At 43.9% G+C, this 22611-nt stretch overlaps 2 protein-coding genes and 1 long non-coding RNA gene across 3 annotated transcripts; 2 read left to right on the top strand and 1 right to left on the bottom strand.

Moving 5' to 3' along the window:
* Positions 1-247: 247 nt before the first annotated feature.
* Positions 248-3291, bottom strand: LOC118302511 (tubulin beta-1 chain-like). The gene is made up of 4 exons (XM_047331493.1): positions 3134-3291; positions 1872-1980; positions 1536-1646; positions 248-1437 (listed from the first exon to the last, which is right to left on the bottom strand). The coding sequence occupies exons 1-4, from the start codon at positions 3188-3190 to the stop codon at positions 377-379; spliced, it is 1338 nt and encodes a 445-aa protein (XP_047187449.1). The 5' UTR covers positions 3191-3291; the 3' UTR covers positions 248-376.
* Positions 3292-5638: 2347 nt separating this feature from the next.
* On the top strand, positions 5639-9950 carry LOC118302341. The gene is made up of 4 exons (XR_004790514.1): positions 5639-5676; positions 6349-6436; positions 6633-7000; positions 9725-9950. It is a non-coding gene; the product is annotated as an uncharacterized LOC118302341 (long non-coding RNA).
* Positions 9951-17880: 7930 nt separating this feature from the next.
* On the top strand, positions 17881-19569 carry LOC118301925 (cocaine- and amphetamine-regulated transcript protein). The gene is made up of 3 exons (XM_035627617.2): positions 17881-18178; positions 18709-18792; positions 18886-19569. Exons 1-3 carry the CDS (start codon positions 17978-17980, stop codon positions 18991-18993), a joined length of 393 nt encoding a protein of 130 aa, XP_035483510.2. The 5' UTR covers positions 17881-17977; the 3' UTR covers positions 18994-19569.
* The last annotated feature ends 3042 nt before the right edge of the window (positions 19570-22611 follow it).

The raw sequence follows: 22611 nt of genomic DNA, 5'->3' as shown, positions 1-22611 counted from the left end.
CACCGTAACATATCAGCACCATTTACGGGTCATATACTAAATATGTAAAGCTGATTACAGATGTACGGATCATTGAAAACGCTTCAACAGCCACATGACGACTCACTGTTGGGAATTTTGATCCGGTATTAAACTTATGATCCATGTCAGCTGTGAAGTGTGTGGTTGGAGAACAGAGTGTATTCATGCTGAATGAATATGAGGTCATTATCATAATGTAGGTTATTAAAACCAGAGACAAAGTGAATATACTTAAGAACATTTATTTAAAAAGAACACAACTTAAATTTACACTTTGAACATATGTAACGTAAAGTTTCACTAGAACACTTGAACGTTACACTTTGAAACACTGAATGTTGCAAACGTGGCACACTTAGGCGAGGTCTTCGTCGCCCTCCTCCTCGAACTCGCCCTCCTCCTCGGCGGTGGCGTCCTGGTACTGCTGGTACTCGGACACCAGGTCGTTCATGTTGCTCTCGGCCTCGGTGAACTCCATCTCGTCCATGCCCTCGCCGGTGTACCAGTGGAGGAAGGCCTTGCGGCGGAACATGGCGGTGAACTGCTCGGAGATGCGCTTGAACAGCTCCTGGATGGCGGTGCTGTTGCCGATGAAGGTGGCGGCCATCTTGAGGCCGCGGGGGGGAATGTCGCAGACGGCGGTCTTCACGTTGTTGGGGATCCATTCCACGAAGTAGCTGCTGTTCTTGTTCTGCACGTTGAGCATCTGCTCGTCCACCTCCTTCATGGACATGCGGCCACGGAAGATGGCGGCCACCGTCAGGTAGCGGCCGTGGCGAGGGTCGCAGGCGGCCATCATGTTCTTGGCGTCGAACATCTGCTGGGTGAGCTCGGGCACGGTGAGCGACCGGTACTGCTGGCTGCCTCTGCTCGTGAGGGGAGCGAAGCCCGGCATGAAGAAGTGCAGACGGGGGAACGGCACCATGTTGACGGCGAGCTTGCGCAGGTCAGCGTTGAGCTGCCCGGGGAACCTGAGGCAGGTGGTGACTCCGCTCATGGTGGCGGACACCAGGTGGTTGAGGTCACCGTAAGAGGGGGTGGTGAGTTTGAGCGTGCGGAAACAGATGTCGTACAGAGCCTCGTTGTCGATACAATAGGTCTCGTCTGTGTTTTCTACGAGCTGGTGGACCGACAGTGTGGCGTTGTAGGGCTCAACAACAGTGTCTGATACCTTCGGGGACGGCACCACGCTGAACGTGTTCATGATGCGGTCGGGGTACTCTTCGCGGATCTTGCTGATGAGCAGGGTTCCCATACCCGAGCCGGTGCCGCCGCCCAGGGAGTGGGTGAGCTGGAAGCCCTGTAAGCAGTCGCAGCTCTCCGCCTCCTTCCTCACCACATCCAGGACAGAGTCCACCAGCTCCGCTCCCTCGGTGTAGTGACCCTTGGCCCAGTTGTTACCAGCACCGCTCTGACCTGTAAGGCAACGACAAGGAGTCAGATTCACAGAACTCAGGAGCGTTACGAGTGGTGGTGGTTTAAAGTTTCTTAACCATTAAAAATTTACAACGTACCAAACACAAAGTTGTCGGGTCTGAAGATCTGGCCGAACGGTCCCGACCTCACGGCGTCCATGGTGCCCGGCTCCAGATCCACCAGCACAGCACGGGGAACGTATTTACCCCCTACAAACATCGGGAGACAAACATGTTAATAACTTTGACAACACTAATTTAAAAATGAATTAAATAGCAAGCTGAGTTTAATAGAACAGACAACTTTATTCATCCCGCTCAGGGAAATTCACTTGTCGCAGCACAGTATCACTCAGGGTTTCAAAAATACAATTAAAAATAGGAGAACAAAACTGTTCTCAAAAAGATATGTACATATATACAGAGTAAACGTACCCGAGGCTTCATTGTAGTACACGTTGATCCTGTCGAGCTGCAGGTCACTGTCACCGTGGTACGAACCGGTCGGGTCGATACCGTGTTCGTCACTGATGACCTCCCAGAACTGTGAGACAGAGAGTGAACGAAGCTTCGTTACGATCATGACGCAGCCATTGATCAGACAGTTTTAATTACTATCAAGAGACAATATTACTTTATTCGTCAGCTTCTTCCCAAAAGTACACTAACACACTCTTAGACTGTGGTTCATTAATGCATGCATACATATACATATATATATAGCTTATGTCTTGTATATTTTCAATTTTTATATTTTTGCTGCCATTTATGCATTATTATTATTATTTTTCATTTATTTTCTTAACACTCTGGCACATTGTTTCTCGAAAAACGAGCTCGACTTCCCGCCACGCTGTCTTCCCTGGTCGCCTATTGGCTGCGACTCGCGGGTTACTAGTTTGAAATGTCTGTTGCTACGTCACTACCGGTCGGTTAAGAGACTAACTTCCGACTAACCGACGGGTTAACGCGGACTGTGGGGTACCCGGATGTGACTATTAATCTACGAATTAAAAAAAAAATTCATGGCATGTTGTAAAATGTTCATTGTTCATTAAACAAACGTTTTAAACACCGATTTAAATTTCGGATAACGTTACTATCGGGATTAAATGACAAAATATTCTTTCAATGGAACCTTTGTCCTATTAATACTTTAATAAAACGTGGTTTCACAGTTCGGTGGTGAATAACAAGGAGTGTGTTGTTCGGTGGAGCAGCTGCGGGCTCGTCGAGGCCTACAGCGCCGGGCGGTGCTTCTGGACCTGCGGCCGGAGGGCGGGTGTTCCCTGACCGACCGACCGACCGACCGAAGAACAATGGTTCCGTTTAAAGAACATTGTTATCATTAAATTCCGCTGGTGACGTTATGCGGGTTTTTGTTAATCCCCTTCTGAAACGTTTTGTTTATTCAACAATGGATGAAATTGATGATTTAAACAAAAATTACAATATGCCCAAAAAATATATAGAATTTTAATTTTATTGGTCGCATATTGTTTCTTAGAGACGAACCAAAAAGCCACAAGAGTTAAAGTGAATCGTTAAAAGGAACATTAGTGTTTAGTAGCACTGATTGATTCGCAGGGCGTGGTCTGCTGGGACACAAAGCACCAGCTGTCCGAGCAGAAAACACCGTCTCTACATTAAAATTACTACTAATTATAATTCTCTAATACAAAATATGTTTTTCTGACCTTGGCTCCGATCTGGTTTCCGCACTGACCCGCCTGGAGATGCACGATTTCCCTCATGTTTTCTTGGAGGTGGACGAGACTTCGACAGAATACAACTACCGGCTTTTTGGCACAAAATGGAGTCGTTCCTCTTTCTTAAACTGCTGTCGAGCCCTCCTCTTCCGGTGCGGCTCGACGGTCCATTGGCTGATATTGGCGAGGATTTGTGACAGACACAAACGGAGACCAATCAAATGTTCGAATGCCCACACGTGACCCCCACTCTGACGTGGAGCCTCGCTAGACCGGAAACACGTGCCCTTTTGGAATAAACTTTATTGTCAAAATACAAAATACAATAAATACAGAATAAGACAATAAGCATTTAAAAATGAGAGTGTAGAGCTGCAACAGTTAATCGATTAATCTATTAGTAATTCACAAAATTAATCGCCAACTATTTTTGATAGTCAATTAATCATTTTTTATGAATAAAAACGTAAAAATACTCTGATTTCAGCTTCTTAAATGTGAATATGTTCTGGTTGCTTTGCTCCTCTGTGACACATAGCAAAATATGCATTTTGTGTTTGGACATAAAAAACAAAACATCAGCTTGGAGTTTTGGGAAACACAGTTGACATTTTTCACCATTTTATGGACCAAACAACTAATCGATTAATCGAGATAAATAATCAATACATTCTTGGATAATGAAAATAATTGTGAGTTGCACGCATGATAGAAATTACTTTGTTGAATTACTCATCTGAAAATGCTCTCAGGAATTTTTACAATAAATTCTATCAGGTATAGTGACCCATGCACACTATGGAGTGGGTGGGGTTTATGTAATTTCCGCAGGGGTCAATCCAGAGGTTTTGGCCTCATTTTTGGGGAGAAAGCTGTCAGGATTCATACACAGTCATTGCTCTGCACCGGGAAATTAATCTGTGTATTTATGCATCCATGCCGACATCTGTGGTGTGGTCGAATTGTCAAATTCGCTTTGGAAGTTTCCTAAATCCTGAAATGACCTTGGAAGTATTTTATCGACAGCCCTGATAAGAGCTGTTCGGATTCTCTAAGTGCTTAGGAAAGGAGCTTCAATGCTTCCTTTCCTGTCTCCTTTCGCAGAGAGTACACTGGACTTTCCTATGAAAGGAAAGGAGAAATAGACGACCCACAATTCATTGTGGCAGCAATATTTAACATGACGTGCCATGTACGGACGTAAACGATTCAATCCAAAGATGAAGTAGAAGAAGAAGAAGAGTATGAATATGACCCTGATGTAAGTTACTGTTACATATGAATTATAACATCTGATGTCCCGCGGTGGTAAAACACTGAAGCATGCTGATGGACCCGCTGCATTTTTTGTAGTTCATCTTCGGAAATGTGTAGTTTCACCTCGACAGACGCGTCAACAACATCCGCCGTCGCATGACGACGTCGTTTAGTGAAAGTGGAGTCGGATTCTCTGAGCAGCGCTGTCGGCCTTTCCTAAGTCCCATCAGTCGTCCGTCACACCTTTCCTTGACCTCGTGACGTTTTCCACTGAGGTCAAGGAATAGTAGAGAGGAAGGACATTTCCTCCGCACCCTACGCTTTGCACCAGGAAAATGAATCTGTGCATTTGTGAATCCATCCAGACGTGTGAAGGAAGTGTTTCAGGCCATTGCTCCCCAGACTCTCCTCCTGACCTCTGACCCCGCTGCCGCACGATGAGGATTCCATGTGCGCAGTTCTTTTTCCGTCTGAATTGAAACCTCTAGGGATCGTCAAAGAGCAGAAACGCCTGTCAGAGAACCATTTAGTGGGAGGAAGAACAAGCTAAAAGCTCATGTAGAGAAGTGAAACTACTTCACCGAGTCCCTGTAAGAGTTTCCCTTTATCACAACGTCTGATGAGTGAGCGTCAGCACATTTTCACGTTTTCCCCCAGCGGAGAGAATACAGTTTGAAGTGGAACATTTTTGATCATATGATGAAAAAAATAGCATTTCACCTCAGTGTGAATATAAGTCGGGGCTCAGGCGAGTCTTTGACATTTCTCATCAGTTAACAACTGGAGGAGAAACAGCCGACCGCAGCGTTCTGTAAAAGACACATTTGACATTTTGGTTTATTAGTCGAATCATCTGCGGCTCATCGTTCTGGACTAAAAGGGTTAGATCAAACGTGCGATCACATCGGCGCTTCCACTTTCCTCAAACCATCGCATTGTTTTTCTGACCTGACACTGCTTTGTGTATTTTCTATACAATAAAACAACCTCAAAGTTCAAAGTTGGGGAACTAACTTAAAGCCATGTGTCATTTTTTGTAATTTTCTGGCGACATCTGGTGGTCAGGTCGCAAATCGCAACCAACCGAGAGGGGGACACTTTATGGCGGCGCACCGCTGATTCGAGACAGGGGACACTTTATGGCGGCGCACCGCTGATTCCACTTCCGGTTTCCGGCAGCGTCTGTAAATTCAACGTGAACGCGACGTGTTCTGGAGCGTTTAGTTCAACAACCGTATTCAACAGGACGTAGAAACATGGAGACTCACACGGAGGTCGGGTCCAACTCATGGAACTACATCTAACTCATTCACAGTTGCCAAAAAACATTGCGATTATACAAATATGAACACATGGATATGGACAATATAATCAATTTCTGAGAATAAGTTCTTCTAAGTATTACACCCTGTAGCTTTAACGCTGCCTGTTGGTACAGATGTTCGCCCTCTTGACAATTCCACAGATGGACGATTTGACACGTGCACCATTTTTTTTGCAGGCTGCCCGATCAAGTGGGAAAATAAAGTTGACCGCATCGCATCGTCTCTGATGACGCTGCAGCTCGGCGTTGCGGGTCTTATCAGTGTTTTCCCCAAAAATCAATCGGAGCCGTCTTTCGAACTGTGAAGTAAACAGAATACGAATTTCAAATCACGCGGTTGTGACGCCGCGAGGGACGATAAGGCGCCGCACTTTCATAATATTCATGTGTAAACACATCAACAACATTAACAGTCAGGCAGGCGAACGTCGGTTGAAATGAGTTCATGGTTGGTGGATATTTTCCCTCTTCCAATCTGATGTGAACTCCTTTAAGTCTGTTTGTTTCAAACGGGTGTAAATCAACATGTTTTATAATTTGTCAGAAGAGAAAGCTGCTCTCGAATGTGCATCATCACCAAACGGCCTCATTAAGCCTCCGCTGATTGTCTCCATTGATCCAGGAGCGACGGCGTCGGGCTGCACAATGGTCTATTTGTCGAGATCGACACACGACACCGGTGGAAACAAAAGACACGACATGTTGATCAGGTGAAACTCTGCGTTTTTTTTGGGCAAAAATTTCTTTTTTTGTGAGACCGGATGCAAGGAGGCGTCCCGTCCTGGACACTCCCTCCGGCGTTAAGCTGCTCCTCGGAAACTGTTCGTTCGATGCTTCGTTTCAACTCGTTGCGTTTCTTCTTTTTCCAGTTCAAACATCCTCCTCCTTATTCATCCCTGTTTTCAGACACAAACTTCTTCTTCAAGCGACGAACCATTTTCTCCAGATACTGTCGATCCGGTTCCTGCGACGTTCCTGCTCTCGGTGACGCTGGGTCCGTGAACTGGGAGGCGATGTTCCCGGTGCGGTCGACGTGGCCACACTTGGATCAGAAAACTGGAAGAACTAGATGAAAACTACAAACCACAGCGAATCGTCTCATCACTGTCGTCTTTTGAGTCTTCCGTTTTTAAAGGCTCCACGGCAACAGCTGAACTTCCCATGGTTTTATTCAAATGTCAGTTGTTGTTTTTTAACCTTTTGTTTTGCTGAAGGTTCAAGATTCAAGATTCTTTGATGAATCATGAAATTTTCTTTCACACATCCACCAGTCGGTAAATCAATGCAAGACAGACACCTTTAAAATGATAAGCTCATGGCTAAAAACACCCAATAAACTAAAATTACACTGAAATAGAATTAAATAAGCTCATAAACAAAAGCACTTAGTAAAGTGTGAAGCTGCATTCATTGGTTTTTAATTGTGTTTGAGGCTAACACGCTAAAATACAACATTATAGATGATCATTCTCATAAAGAAATCCAGTATACTGACTCATATACATCCATTGTAGACATGGAGCAATATGATCATTTACTTTGTGTTAGCATAATGAAATTAAGTCAAGTATTAACTTGATCGTTTTTGCTCTGGTTTGGTTTCCACCCTCTCTTTTTTTGCATTTGGAAAAAGGAATCAAAACTGATTTGTCTTCGTTCCTCTCAGATTTATCTGTTGAGGGTTTGACAGTGACACGTGCACATTTTCCCCTCCCTCATCATTTGGAATATATGTACATTACATATATTTCAAACTGCCAGGATTGACTCTGACTACTCGTGGTCAAATCACAGTAGGGTCACCGGACGGGGGTTTTCCTATTAGACAATGTTTGCTCTATTATATAACATTATTTCTTTGAAGGAAGAAAAACTGTGTGTTTTGGATACTGCAAGTGTCATATTTAGAAGAATCTCAGCTTCTTCTATTGTGTGTTCACACTCGGATCTTTTCCACTCATCAGTGTCGAACGTCATGAGAAACGAGGACGTTGCGTCCGTCCAACGTCTTCCAGCCCGTTTGGATCTTCTCCTTCCACGCGACCTCCCTTGTCACTTCCAGTTGCCACGTTGTGTCTGTGAGACGCCTGGAATAGTTCAGACGTTATTGATTTTCTTTTCACCAGCATCCTGAGAGGCGAGTTACTGACCTCTTCTTTTTCTACGTCTGACGATTACGAGACACTTCACGTTGGAAGTGATTCAAGTCCCGGCAGCAGCAGCAGCAGCAGCAGCAGCAGAGCCCTTGTGCATTCAAGACATGTTGAAGTTTTTATGATTCATCCGTGTGTTATGTAACGCGACACTAATTGGGAATCTTGTCCAACAACAGTTATTAGTGCAGGGAGACTGATCCTGGATCGGATCCGAACGGCTGGATTTCCAGAGGCAATAGTGAATATTTCAAACTGAAAACATGAACCGAGATATCGAGAGATTGGATGTTTATCTTCATTATTGATTAATATCAATCGAGCATTCCATTTGCCGTGACTCTATTAATGTGGCTCAGTCTTATTTTCAGGACTAAAACATCTCAAACTCTTCTGGATGGATTTGCCGTGGAATTTTTTTGTGATGTAGCGCCACCATGAGGTTCGCATTTGAAGTGTTGAGTGAGACGTCTCAACCACTAATGCGATGAGTTGTGACTTGATGATGAAATGTGGTTCATTCACTTTTGCTCCTCTCAAGATGAATTTGATCGCGAGCGCTTCGCTGTAGCGCAGAGCCGGCCCTAGCTCATATGGGGCCCTAAGCAGAATTTGATCTGGGGCCCCCTCACGGCCTCTAATACTATTTCAATGCTTGATCGTTCGCACACATTCTGTAAATCTAACCGTTAGCAATTTAATCAGTTGTAGCTGTGTTGCTCACATTATACCGAATGTCAGCCTTTATGGTTCTATGGTTATTAATCTTAAACGTAGCCACAACTCACAACAGTGGTCCAGTGTTCAATTTGCACTTTAATATTCAAAGTGACACAGTACTGAGGGGAAACTAGCTGTCGTTATATTTTCTTAGGTTAGCTAGCTAACGTTAGCCGAGGATACCTCGACTGAACTGAAGGCTTGTTGGACGGCGAGCTAGCCACTGAATGTTCATGGTGAAACATCGAAATTAGTCTTGCGTGTCCTTTTTTGGTGATATTTGCCTTTATCTTTAACTTCATAACTGTCTGACTGACCGTGGCTCTATCGTGCCTATCGTTACATTGGGCGCGGCGGCCCCTCGGTGGCCAGGGGGCCCTGAGCCGTCGCTTGGCTCGCTTGCGCCTTGGGCCGGCCCTGGTGTAGCGCCATCATCGGGTCAAAAAATATATATTTTTTCCAATTCTTTGGTCTATAAACAAACTGAGATCACTCCCATCCGGACAGCTGTAACGAAACGAACGCTGCATTCGACACGATTCTTTGTTTTAAACCAATAAATGAATCGAATCAAATCATTTTCTGTTGATTGACAACAATTGATTGGTCAATCACTTTAGCACCAAGTCACTCGGGCTCTTCTAATGCCAGTGTGTGTGTGTGTGTGTGTGTGTGTGTGTGTGTGTGTGTGTGCGTGTGTGTGTGTGTGTGTGTGTGCGTCTGTGTGTGTGTGTGTGTGTGTGTGTGTGTGTGTCTGTGTGCGTGCGTCTATGTGTGTGCGTCTGTGTGTGTGTGTGTGTGTGTGCGTCTGTGTGTGTGCGTCTGTGTGTGTGTGTGTGTGTGTGTGTGTGTGTATACATGTTTTTCTACATGTGAGTTTGTTGTTTGAGGGTTTAGACTTGGTTCTAGGGTTAGGGTTAGGATTGGGTTAGGGTTAGCAGCTAGGGGAATATAATATGTCAATGAGTGTCCTCGCAACTGGGGAGAGACAATGTGTTTGTGTGTGTGTGTGTGTGTGTGTGTGGGCAGAGATGGACGAGGCAGATTCTTATCATTGTTGCTTCAAAAAAAGACAAACAAAAAAAAACTGTCACCGGGTTTTTATTCTCTACACTGCAATTACAGAAGGGAGCGAACGGAGCATTATTTAAGGACAAGCGTTTTTTGCCGTGGAGGCAGACAGAAGCAGAGAAGGTCCCGAACCCACAACCCTTAATTACCTCACCAGTGACGCACGCGAGCGCCTCTGAAGGACGCCGCGCCGACAGAGCGAACTTGTCCAAGTGTGGTATGTTATTTACCGATCCAGTGAACTCGGAGCGGCGCCTTTGTCCCGAGGGTTCAAAAGAAAAAGGGCGGAGCAAGGTACCCCCCCCCCCCATATGATATATTAATATTCAGACCAATGTCTTTATTATTTCTCTCCTTTTGATATTCTTTCTCTTTTAATAACATTCTTTTCTTTTAAATTCACAAAAGATGAAATATTAATTATGAATATCAAAGCTGCACCGTCATCCCTTTGACATGCAGGGAACGTTCTGCAACGTGAGAACAGACAGTGGCTTGAAACGGACCTTCTGCCGCCCACGCTCGGAACATCCTGTGTCCTCAGTGCACTGGGCGAATCCTTCCAGGGGCCGCGGCGGCATTATGATTTAATTGTGGCAACTGAAGGGGGTCTTTTGCATTAATCATCTCCGGCCACCCACACAGATGCGTGTGGACGATGCAGATTGTGTAGAATAAACTTTAAGGAAGATGTATGAGAAGAAAAGAAGAAAACATCTTCTTTCTCTCTGAGGAATTAGATCAGATTCCACGGATCAGATTTGCTGCGACAGGAGCCAGTTAGCGGCTGCTCCGGTGCATAAATCGTCCTGCGGGGTCTTTTGCAAAGCTGCCGAAGAGCAAATAAAGAAACGCGAGCGAGGAAATAAAAGGTGGGAACGTTTGTCGAGGGCTCCACTTGTCCTTGTACCTGTACTTCAGTGGGGTCTAATTGTGCCCTGAAGGTCATCGATACAGAAAATCGAGACGCTGCCTGTCGAAGGGGCTGCCCGTCGCCAAATCAGTCAGATAATTGTGAGCGTTGTGCGAGCCGAGGATCTACCTCCTGTGGCGTTAAACACACCCTGCCACGCCGGGCTGTGCGGCTGATTGACACTCTGAGGGGAAGCTCTGATTCAATCCGCAATCACCGTCGGAGGCCACACAGCGACGCCTGCGATCAATACAGAAACCTATCTGACCGCACGGCATCGGGTTTTATACTCGACTGATGATCTACTGCTGTTTAAGTCACGATTGTCCATCCGTCCATCCATCCAGAGTTCGTCATGGCGACAGCAGTTTAAGCAAGGTAATCCTGATGTACCGCCGCGCAGCAACGTTAACCACAAGGGTTTTCTCAGGCCAGATGAGATATTTGGTCCCTGCAGCGTGTTCTGGCCCGGTCTGCCCCGGGGGGCATCCCCCCAGTGGCTGGACGTGCCTGGAAAACCTCCAACGGAAACCGCCCCAGAGGGGCATCTGCACCGGCCACCCGGACCACCTCAAGAGGACTGCACTGCAGAGGCACTGGACCTTAAAACCAATGCATTTAACAATACCAACATATTCAAATGCTTTGGGGTCCCCCCCAAACCCCAAATAGGCTTGATTGGCACATAGCACCATGAGAATTGGTAAATACCATTCACCACGGGCTGGCGTAGAACTGACAACCTTCGGTTCGACTTCCAGATGGCCAGCCCCCTCCTTGGTGGTGTGGCGGTTGGCCCTGTCGCCTCACACCAGGAAGGTTCCTGGTTCGAATCCAGGTTGGGACCCGGCTTCCTGCCACAGTCCAAACACATGCAGATTGGGGTTTGGGGGATTGGAGACTCTAAAATTGACTTGAATGTCTCTGTATGTTGCCCTCTGATTGGCTGATGACCTGGACATTATATGATTATTATGATGACGACAGTATTCTGAGAGGGCTTAATACACCCACAGAGACCGGAGATAGGCAGGGTTTTTTGGGTCACCATGCACTGACCACTTGTTGATCTGTGTAACGAAACCAGAAATCTCCTCAATATATTGATTGGGCTTTTGTAATAAATACTTCTGCTTTAGACGTCCTCGCTCTCCGTCTTCCTGATTCAACTGCATCAATTTTCCCATCAAACCTTGTAATCCCAAAAAGAGGTGGACCGAATGCGTTAGCATGACACAGAAATAATGTACATATATGTATGTTATAAAATAGAATGCATGAACAGCAGCCGCATATAATGTAATTCATGATTGATAAAGCATTCATAATGATTTATTTACATTACGACTACTATAAGCTCAAGTTATTAAGAAAGTGATTTAGATTCTCTGCGTTTAAAACAATGTTTTATTCCATTTGTGTGTAAAGGAATTGCGTACATGTACTTTGTTTTGCAACTGGCTTGCCTCATATTTGTTCTTTGAGGGACAAATTAGAAGTGTTTTTGAACTGAAGTGAACAAACCCATATATAAGTTATAATCAAAGTCACTAACCAGCAGACACATGAAATCAGAAACACTGATTTAGTTACGTCAAACGTTATAAGTCCATTAAATGACGACGTTTTCATGTTCTCGTGTGGGGACGGAATATAATATATTCATGAGCTTCTTTGTGGAGTTTGTATCCTGAGGGAGCAGATTTTCTGGAGAGAATTCCACTTTATGAATTCCATTTATTAAGAGCACATGTCGTTCGTGGTTTGAGGAGGAGGAGGAGGAGGATCCAGCGAAGGCGTCCGTCCACACAGACGGCCGTCACATCGATGACTCACTCGGTGAGGACATCAGATGTGACAGCCGCCGGTCGGGTTGAAAAACTACAAACATTCTTAATCTCACTATGTTTTCCCCCCTCCCTGACTCCGGAGCAGTAATGATGCTCATCCATCACGGTCCCATTTCCAGCTGATGAACCCGTGAGACCCGAACGAGATGCATCCGGCAATTAGTGATGAGTCACAGCTTGGAATTAACACTCGACCCTGGTGGTTCCTCAACTGCAAAAAAAAAAGAAGAGTCGTCTCTGGTACATGGGCCGGTCGGGAAAAAACGGCACCCCAAAGACACATTGATGTACGAGATGTACAGAACAGCTCTGACGCGATCCTCTGGTGTCACCTCGTCTCCCTTCCCCTCCACCTCAAACCTCCATGTGTGAGGTGTTTTCCTGGAGAGGAGAGGCTAACGAGACAGGCAGTCGTACCGGTGTGTGTGTGTGTGTGTGTGTGTGTCATTAAGACTCTGCCAATATAGATTCCTCCCTGAATGGACCCCCCCCCCCCCCCTGTCAGTCCTTCTCTCTTCTCCCTGCGCTCCCCTCTGCCCTTTCTCTTGACATAAATCTCCCAATTTGCCCAAAATAAGACCTCAAACTGCTCGTGCAGGGAACAAAAACAAAGGCGAGTAATTACTGTCTGTGTGCATCTGCGATGAACTGCTGCGGCAACGTAAAGGATGAGGGAGGAAGAGATATTATATAATAAGAAGAAGAAGTAGAAGAAGTATGAGTTCAGACAAGGTAGAAGATAATTGCTCACACAGGCGGTGTGTGATCCTTGAAGAGTCCTTCCACAGTCGTCCTCCATCATCACCTCCAGCTGACTGAACCTCCCATGACAACAACTTATTTTTATAGTTTTTCTTTTCTTTATTTTGAACCATGACGTGGTCCCTCGCACGCGGGTTCAGAAAATACCGCCGTCCGTCTTCGGGACACGGGTCAAGCTGAAAGCGTGTCGTGATATTTTTTAGCTGCTGTAAATTTAGAGGTTTTCAATCTGATACAGGGGACCAAACATGCTTTTAACAATATATTAATCAAAAAGAATCTGCAATGCCGAATATTTTGTTTAATTTTGTTTACCCCCCGAATAAAGTGAAAAAAACCAACTCTGAAATGTGTCTGAAACCATCCACTCTCTCTCCCTCATTACGGAATTCTGAGACTATGAATATTCATGTAAATAATATGTAAATAACGAAGGGCCCCGCCCACCACAGCTGCTCGCGCTAGGTCGACCGGTGGAAGAATGTTCGGGCAACGAGATGGTTAGAGGCAACATCGGAGAGATTCAGCCATAAAACTTTCACCAACTGCTAATGCTAATGCTAACTGTCTGCCGACACACCTGCCGTTTTCTCGTGGATGCTAACTGCTAACGCTCGCTGTCTGCCGACACACCTGCCGTCCTCTCGTGGATGCTAACTGCTAATGCTAACGCTCGCTGTCTGCCGACACACCTGCCGTCCTCTCGTGGATGCTAACTGCTAATGCTAACGCTAACTGTCTGCCGACACACCTGCCGTCCTCTCGTGTATGCTAACTGCTAATGCTAACGCTCGCTGTCTGCCGACACACCTGCCGTCCTCTCGTGGATGCTAACTGCTAATGCTAACGCTAAATGTCTGCCGACACACCTGCCGTCCTCTAGTGGATGCTAACGCTAACTAGCGTTAGCAGTTGTCGTCCTCGCGTGATTCGCTGCCTCTGCTGCACTGGAAGTTTCCGGTTTCTTTGCCTCACATTTGCATATTCAACAGCGATTGGTTTTCTGTATTTGTGACGAACCAAATCTAGCTTGAACAGGATTCGTTTGAATTTCAAGTGAAACACAGAAATCTCCTCCTCCAGGAGAGGAATGTGAAAACACCAGGTACAAGTCGCTGTAGTCGATGTCAGACATGTTAGAGGACAGAGACAGAAGAAAAACACTTTTTTGAGTGGAGGGGACATTAAAGGTAGAAAAGGAAGTAATGAGAGCTTAATATTGAACATGTGGGGGGGAAATCATAAATCACAAGCGTACACAGCTTAACGAGATGCTCGTTGGAATAATGAAAAGCCTCGGAGAGATTGGAAAAACACAGGACTCATTAGAGTTTGTGTCAATTAATTTACCGAAGTGTAATGACTTTCCCCGGGACAGGAACGCTCGCCAGGCAGTAATAGAACCGATCGACCTGATAAGGGTCCTCAGACAAAGTCCAATTTTGCAAAATCATAGGAGTGGAGTACATCAGGGCCACACAAGCCCTCTCGTCTGTTGTTAAATATTAAAAAATAACCAGGAAATCTGCAACAAATTGTACAAACTCACTCAATGTCAACTAAAAACAGTTCTTGTCTGCAAACATCCTGGTTATAGGTCACACACGTGACGCTTTGGCCCATATATTTATTTTAAAAAGTAATTTTCCCTCGAATTGCATCACGATTGGGAGGAAAAAATGCCTCCAGGTGTAAAATTTGAATTCTGTTATAATTTAGCTTTTCATGTTTTTGGCATAGAAAATTGTAAACTGTGTGAAGAGGTGTCAAATAGGTTTTTGATAGCTTATGAAATTTAAATGACTTCCTTTTGTCCTCAGGATATCAGAGACGGCCGAGTCCAACTATGTGCCGTGAAGATTCGAGTGTCTGGAGAATTTCCTGAAAGCTAAATTGCTCATGATGTCAAGCTGCGATGGACCAACCGATCAATAAGTTCTCGTGCGGGGGATGATTGGAGGGGACGGACCTCCATTTGGTCTCCGTTGCCTCAGGGGGGAAACCACTCTGTGTCCAAATTGTTTTCCTAAAAATAGAAACATAAAAATCTAGGTATATCATTGGTGAATAAAGAGACTTGTGAAAATCCTACAGGTTCTAAATCCATTCATTGTATTCGTCCCGTGTTTGTTGCTTTTAAAGCTGCAATAATCTATAATTTCATATCGTCAACAGACAAATGACTTATTATCCAACTCCCCTGTGGGCGGCGCGGTGGTCCAGCGGTTAGCACTGACGCCTCACAGCAAGAAGGGTTTTTGGTTAGAATCCCAGTTTGAACCCGAACTGGGACACCATAGGTGTGAATATGGGAGTGGTTGGTTGTTTGTCTCTGTGTGGTGCCCTGTGATAGGCTGGCGACCTCAACGTTTCTCCAGAACCACCAAAGGGACAAATCCCAACTGTGGCTCCGGCTGACGGCCGACCGCCATGGATACAGACGGACACCGCGGGATGTCTTAGAAGCCCCAGTGTGTAATTTTCTGGCGGCATCTGGTGGTAAAGTTGCAGAACGCAAACAACCGAGCGACCGACAGGGGACACTTCATGGCGGCGCACCGCTGATTCCATTTCCGGTTTCCGGCAGCGTCTGAAAATTCAACACTAACGCGACGTATTCTGGACCGTTTAGTTCAACAACCGTATTCAACACGACGTAGCAACGTGGAGACTCACGCGGAGGTCGGGTCCAGCTCACGTGACTATATTTAACTCATTCCACAGATATGAACACATAGTTATGCACAATATGAATATGAATATGAATAAGTTCTTCTAAATATTACACACTGCAGCTTTTAGCAGAAGCCTAAAAGAATGAGGAGATTTCTGGTTCGTTACACAAATCAACAAGTGGTCAGTGCATGGAGTCCACCCCCAAAAAACCCCTCCCTATCCCAGTCAGAGTGATAATGTATGTAACCGTCAGAATCACGTGTCGTCATCTCACGGACAGACTGGTTGTCAAGAACAACCAACATGGTAACAAGACTAAAGTCTCCTGAGTCAGGACAGAAGTTTCCCCCCCGACGGAGACGACACAAACACTGACGAAGCGGCGGCTGTGACTGAAACAGATCGACTGGTTTGTTGTGAGTGGAATTGTGAGATTTAGCATCTCAACTCATTAAAAAGTGGGAATAGAGAGAGAGAGAGAGAGAGAGAGACACATGAGTCACGCAGCCTCGAGCACAATCAAACGCTTCCTGCGTCTCCGTCTCTGCTGGACGGACCACGACAACACGCCACCGTGGTGTCGGCGGCGAAGCGCTGATAACTCACAAGCGGCGGCGGCGGCGGCGGCCGCTCGTCTGTCCACACAATGTGTGTAAACAATCCATCTGTTCAGGGGTTATATAATATTTAACACTGTAGGTGTAACGTGATATCACACAGAACATTAAACACGGAATCAGAATAAGGGGTTTAACTTTGGAGAATTTGTTTCTGTTCTGATTTTCTGTTCAAAGTATTATTTCCTCTCATGCGCAGGTTAATCATGATGCAAATACATATTTTTCTCATTCGTGATCATGTCACATAAGTATATCCCCCCCCAAAATCTGTATAATAAATGATATTCTACCTTTTTCTTTACAAATCTGTCCAGGTTTTTTGTTATTAATGAAATGAGCGGCTACAGAAAAAGACAAATCACTTCTTATCTTCTGCAAAATGATAACTTTCTATATCCACCAGCATTCACACACACAAGGATTTTTTGTGCTGCTTTGATTTTTCACAAGAGAGAATAACAACAAAGACGTTCACAACGTCAACGCTGCCGTTCTCTCTCGGTCGTTCGCAGCAGGAAGGACTGAGTGAGTAACCAGCGTGAAGTGTGGAGGAGGAAAGAGGTCGAGGCTGCAAATGTCTCTCTGACGGAATATTAATGGAAAAGGTACATTTTTAAAAATCTAGGTGGAAAACAAAAATCTCTTCTCTGAAGCACATGGTTGCAGGCAGGGTCGGATCCGATTACTTTGAAGTGGAGTCAGGTACTGATTACAAATTAAATGGCAATTTTTTTCTTAATCAGTAACATAAATCCATTGGATTACATAAACAATGTTATCTTAATGGAATACCGTTGGATTACTTCCAGATCAAACAGTGAAAATATTGCACCTTGCTAAAAAAAAAGGACGCAACCACAACATTTTGAGTTCCATAAATGAACTCTCTAAATCTCTTGAAACATTGAAAACATATATATATATAAATACAATTTGAAACATGATTTTTAAAATTGCCAAATTTTCAAGACATAATCAAAATGTTACTATAAAATAATTTCACATTTCTTTCAAATGTAATCTGGTCTGATTATAGTTACTTATTGCTTGTAATCTGATTACGCAGATTACATGTAATCGACCCTGGTTGCATGTTATTCAAAGTTAAACTGATTCCCTGAGGCTGCAGTGGTTTTTGTAAATCTCTGCGTTATGAATGAAACGGATCTAATAATGAGATTAATTCTCCGACATCACTGGTCTGCCAAGTTACTGACGAGTAATCCGTTACTCCGGTAACGACCACTTGCTGTTGTTGTTGTTGTTGTTGTTGTTGACTTTTCTGAGGCGTACTTTTTGCCCAGCAACTTTTACTGGATGACTCACCGCGCGGCGGCTGTTACGCACGACGGAGACGACCGCGGACAAGGTGGAGCGAGCGCACGAGGCGGATAAAAAGGTGTTTGTCGCCGCGGAGGAGCCACAATCTGAGCCGGAACGAGGAGGATTATTATCGCAGTCGTGTGGCCCCCCCTTCCCCTTCAACATGCTGCCGCGCGTCAGGACCATGCACACCAGCTCCAAGCTGCCGAGCGGCGCGCTCCTCTGCGCGCTGCTGCTGCTGCTCTCCCGCGGCGCCGCCGCCGGAACCGACCAGACGGACGCCGAGTCCGAGGAGGCGCTGAGCCCCAGAGCGCTGCGGGACTTCTACCCCAAAGGTCCGAACCTGACCAGCGAGAAGCAGCTGGTAAGATCCGCGTCTCCGCGCCGGTTGGTTTCTATTCTGCGTGCGTAAAAAGACGATTCCAACCTTTCTGGAGTTTCGTTCCAAAGTGATTTTTTCTGCTTTTTTACATATTTATTCTGCATGTCAGTCTTCTTTCTATGAATTGCAATGATACTGTGTCAAATATCAATGTGAAAATCGTAAAATGAACAGAACAGGATTCAGAAGATCATGCATTTAAGATTTTTTCCCCCTGTCATGCAACTTCTGCTGCACTTAACGACACATTCCTCAATTTATGTCATAAATCTCACTCATTTCTTTTTGAGAATATATTTCTTTTTTTTGCTTGAATATATCTTTGCAAATGAAAAAAATATTGAACTCCACTTCATCTCCACGTCCACTACCAACAGAATCTACATCGTAGCCATGCGTAATTGTTTTTGTATTTCCTGTATTGGATCATAAGACACATGGATTGATATTTTTTCTATTTGGATTATGTGAATTAATAAGGCACATTCATGCTGTATTTGTTTTGCATGCAGCTTGGAGCTCTCCACGAAGTTCTGGAGAAGCTGCAGGCGAAACGTCTGCCGCTGTGGGAGAAGAAATTCGGCCAAGTCCCAACGGTATTTTGCACATTCACACTTTTCCTAAATATATGATATAATGCATCGATATTTGCTCGGATACCTGATGTGCTCCATCCCCCCCTCCCTCAGTGTGACGTCGGGGAGCAGTGCGCGGTGAGGAAAGGCGCGCGCATCGGGAAGATGTGCGACTGTCCCCGCGGAGCGTTCTGCAACTTCTTCCTGCTCAAGTGCCTTTGAGCCTCGGACCTGGACGTGGCGTCGACACGTGGGGAAGAAAGAAAGAAAGAAAAGAAAGAAAAGAAAGAAAAGAAAGAAAAGTGTCACTCGATTCCTTTGTAAAATTACATTTTCTTAAAAAGAGAAGAAGAAAAGATGCTGCTGAAGCTGAGCTGGTGTGGTGAGTGATGGCCCCACCCTTTATGGTAATAATGATAATATATATTTAAAAAGTGGTATTATATCACAGGAAGGAAAAACCTATACGTTTGTAAGGATGTTGTGATGGGACATGAATCATAGAGTTACTGTAAATTATTCAGAAGCACTGTTTGTCTGTATAGGATCATTGTTGTGAAAAGAAAAAACATTACCCACAATGCACAGTGAACTCACCTGAGCACCACCAAACACACTGTAAAGTCTGAAACAGCAATATTAATATTATTTTGGATCTGGGGAAGAAAAAAAAGCTGTCATCTGAACTGGAACTATATTTTTTTGTTTCACATGAATGATTATTTTTTGTGTATGACTCATGACAACAACAACAACAACAACAACAATAATAAACTGTGGATCATCTTGTTTTGTAAAGCAGTGGATTGGTCGCATGTTCTTTTCAAACTTCTGTTGATTCATATTGTGAACGCTGCAGGGGCAGTTACATAACCACCGTGTCTGGATTTATTGATTGAATTTTGGGAGCTCGTCCAATAAATTAGACCATGACGTGTATGTGACATCACCCTCTCCCCGGGTGATGTCTATATATATATAAATATATATATATATATATATATCCATAACTTAAAAGCCCCGAGCCACCTAAAAAAGAAAAGAAAAAATCACATCCTCATGGATGTATGAGTGTCGTTTTGCAGAATTGTTCATGTGCAAGAGTTATTGTTTTCATAATTCACCTGCCGAAGAGAATCAGAATCAGAATCATTGGCCGAGCGTGTGTTTCCTGTGCTCTCACACTGTACTGACTGTATCGTACGATAAACAAAAATGAGGACGACGGAGCTGAACGAGGTGAACAATACATCGTTTAGTTACTACATGTACAGATATAGAAGAAGAATATAAATATAAAGAATATGTATATATACATATAAAGTCGTAGGAAGACACTATAGTGCAAGATACGGCTATGAATATGGATAATAAACTGATTACTATACATACATGAGGTAGAATACTGAGATAAATATTGAATAATGAATAAGATATTATATATACACGAGGTAGGAGGAAACGACAGAACGAGTATGTGAATACGAGGTACAATGTGTTCACCTTCACTTAAACTGCACTTATGTATTTTCTGCTGTTGCGGTTTATTGAGGTGAGTCCTCCCTCACGTCTTAGTGACATCACAGCTCGTTTGGAGCCAATCACAGTCCGGCATTAAAGCCTTGGATGACGCGGAACACGTTGCAGCTCCGGGGCATAAACGCAGAAGAAAATAACATTTCAGTTTTCACTGTGTCATGTTAGTTCTTTTCATAATTATAGATTCTGCATTTTTAGATGTTGGAAAAGGAACAGGTGTATTTAAAAAAAATATATGTTTGGCCATAATGTTTTTTAACTGTTTTATGGACAAAGGACACATATTTCTGTTGTCAGTATTTTCAATGTCTACTCCCTGTGCAGTATTAACAGTGCACACAACTTATTAACTAATATCCATCACATGTGGCATCTTTTTAATTTTAATTCACAAAGTGTTTGGCTTCATTAGCTCGGCAGGAAAACACTTCTCATGGGATGAAAACACTGCGTCGGTGACTCCTGTATAATAATACAATAACATATCAGTTAATGAAGTTATTATTATTATCTCCACAAATTTGAATTCAATCTGTGTACGTGCAGGATTTAGTGACATCATCAGCGAGCCGCTCGCACCGGGGAATATGAATATAACATGATGTGAATATGAGAATATGTCTGGGGTGAAGCAGTTCCGTAGGAAGAATGGTTCCTCCTTTTTTATCAGTTATTAAATGCAAGGGTGCACTTACTTTGTGCAGCAGCATGTTCAATGTTTAATATTCATGTTCAATAAAGACACCAAAAAGTTTTCACTGGTTTTCTTTGTGTGTTTGCTGATACTAGTTAATGCAGAGAAACAAACTTCCCCAAGTTTATGTTTTGGTGCTGATATCTCTGTGAGTAGTATTTTTAATTGTTATACTGTCACTACTTTTACGTATGTGACTTCTTCTGTATATCCAAACCACGTCTTCGCATGAAACTGAACTTCTCCACAGAGTTGAATCATTCGTGGAAAACTGAAAACAAATTAACATCAGAATGAAGTTAATCGCCTCCAAATACAAACACCCGTCTTCCCGACTGGACATCTGCAGATAGATCCTAATTATTTAAAGTCTTATCAAAGTTCACATGAATTTTTTTTTCCAGCTCCGGCGGCGTCATCCTGTTTCACACCACTGTGACGTCAGCACTCATCAATAATACAGAGGAGACACATTCAACATGTTGACTTTAGTGTGTGTGTGTGTGTGTGTGTGTGTGTGTGTGTGTGTGTGTGTGTGTGTGTCCACCTGGGAAATTTGAGAAATCAACACGGACTTAACAGACATTTTCATGCTTTCAAACCAACCAGACACCTTTTTTCTGTACCCAGTAAAGCTGTTATGGTTATTAATATTTCAGTGACAGTCGCTGGGTTCAAGCCACGAAGGACAAACACAGGTTTTCTACGATCAGGCATCGGAAATGACTTCTTGCTCAGTAATCCCAGTTTATTCCCGTGTCATACTAGAAGGCAACGTCGTCATGGGTGACGTTGAAAGACACACCCTACACATTTCTAGATTACTTTAAAGCTACAGTGTGTAATATTTAGAAGAACGTATTCACAGAAGTTGAATTTATTGTCCATAACTCTGTCTTCATATATGAGTTAAATATAGTTCCATGAGGTGGACCCGACCTCCGTGTTGAATACGCTTGTTGAACTAAACGCTCCAGAATACGTTGCGTTGAACGTTGAATTTTCAGACGCTGCCGGAAACAGGAAATGGACTCAGCGGTGCGCCGCTATAAAGTGTCCCCTGTCGGTCGCACAGTTTTGTTGCGGTTTGCAACTTCACCACCCGATGCTGCCAGAAAATTACAAAAATTACACACTGGGGGCTCTGAAGATTATTCTTAAGTGTTTTTCGTTTTATAATTTCCTTTGATTTGAGGTCAGTGTCTAAAAACTGTTTTAAAAAAAAATCCCGTGGACTGATTCATTCTTTGTTGTGCTTATACATTATTCATCCACGGTAAATACTTTCTAAGTAAACACAACGTCAAGTCAGACGAACTTGTTTTTACTGAAACTGCAAAAACTTAAGTTGGAACAACTTGACAAAAATAAGTACATACAACTACGTCTTATGTGGATATTAACAATAAGAGGAAAAGTAACATAAAACTTAAGTTGCAACCGACCGTGACCTCGTCACCTGTTGGTCTGTGAGCTGCCGGTTTGAAGCCTCGAGTTTATTCGTATATTTGACTTGGTTTTTTGGAATATGAAATATTATATATAAGGAGTTGCAGAACTTCTAAGAGCAGCAAATCTGTCAGTGTGTTTGTTCCATCCATGTGCTT

This window comes from Scophthalmus maximus, chromosome 4, assembly GCF_022379125.1.
Source record: "Scophthalmus maximus strain ysfricsl-2021 chromosome 4, ASM2237912v1, whole genome shotgun sequence".
Lineage (NCBI taxonomy): Eukaryota > Metazoa > Chordata > Actinopteri > Pleuronectiformes > Scophthalmidae > Scophthalmus > Scophthalmus maximus.
The sequence above is the reverse complement of the archived record's forward strand: the minus strand, read 5'-3'. Positions and strand labels throughout refer to the sequence as shown.

What these genes read in the sequence shown, in the direction of transcription:
- LOC118301925 (XM_035627617.2), top strand. Translation starts at nt 17,978, where the DNA reads ATGCTGCCGCGCGTCAGGACCATGCACACCAGCTCCAAGCTGCCGAGC. An exon ending in TGACCAGCGAGAAGCAGCTG is followed by an intron (nt 18,179 to 18,708) that starts GTAAGATCCGCG and finishes TTTTGCATGCAG; the next exon opens with CTTGGAGCTCTCCACGAAGT. An exon ending in AATTCGGCCAAGTCCCAACG is followed by an intron (nt 18,793 to 18,885) that starts GTATTTTGCACA and finishes CCCCTCCCTCAG; the next exon opens with TGTGACGTCGGGGAGCAGTG.
- LOC118302511 (XM_047331493.1), bottom strand. Translation starts at nt 3,190, where the DNA reads ATGAGGGAAATCGTGCATCTCCAGGCGGGTCAGTGCGGAAACCAGATC. An exon ending in GAAACCAGATCGGAGCCAAG is followed by an intron (nt 1,981 to 3,133) that starts GTCAGAAAAACA and finishes TCTGTCTCACAG; the next exon opens with TTCTGGGAGGTCATCAGTGA. An exon ending in ACCCGACAACTTTGTGTTTG is followed by an intron (nt 1,438 to 1,535) that starts GTACGTTGTAAA and finishes GTTGCCTTACAG; the next exon opens with GTCAGAGCGGTGCTGGTAAC.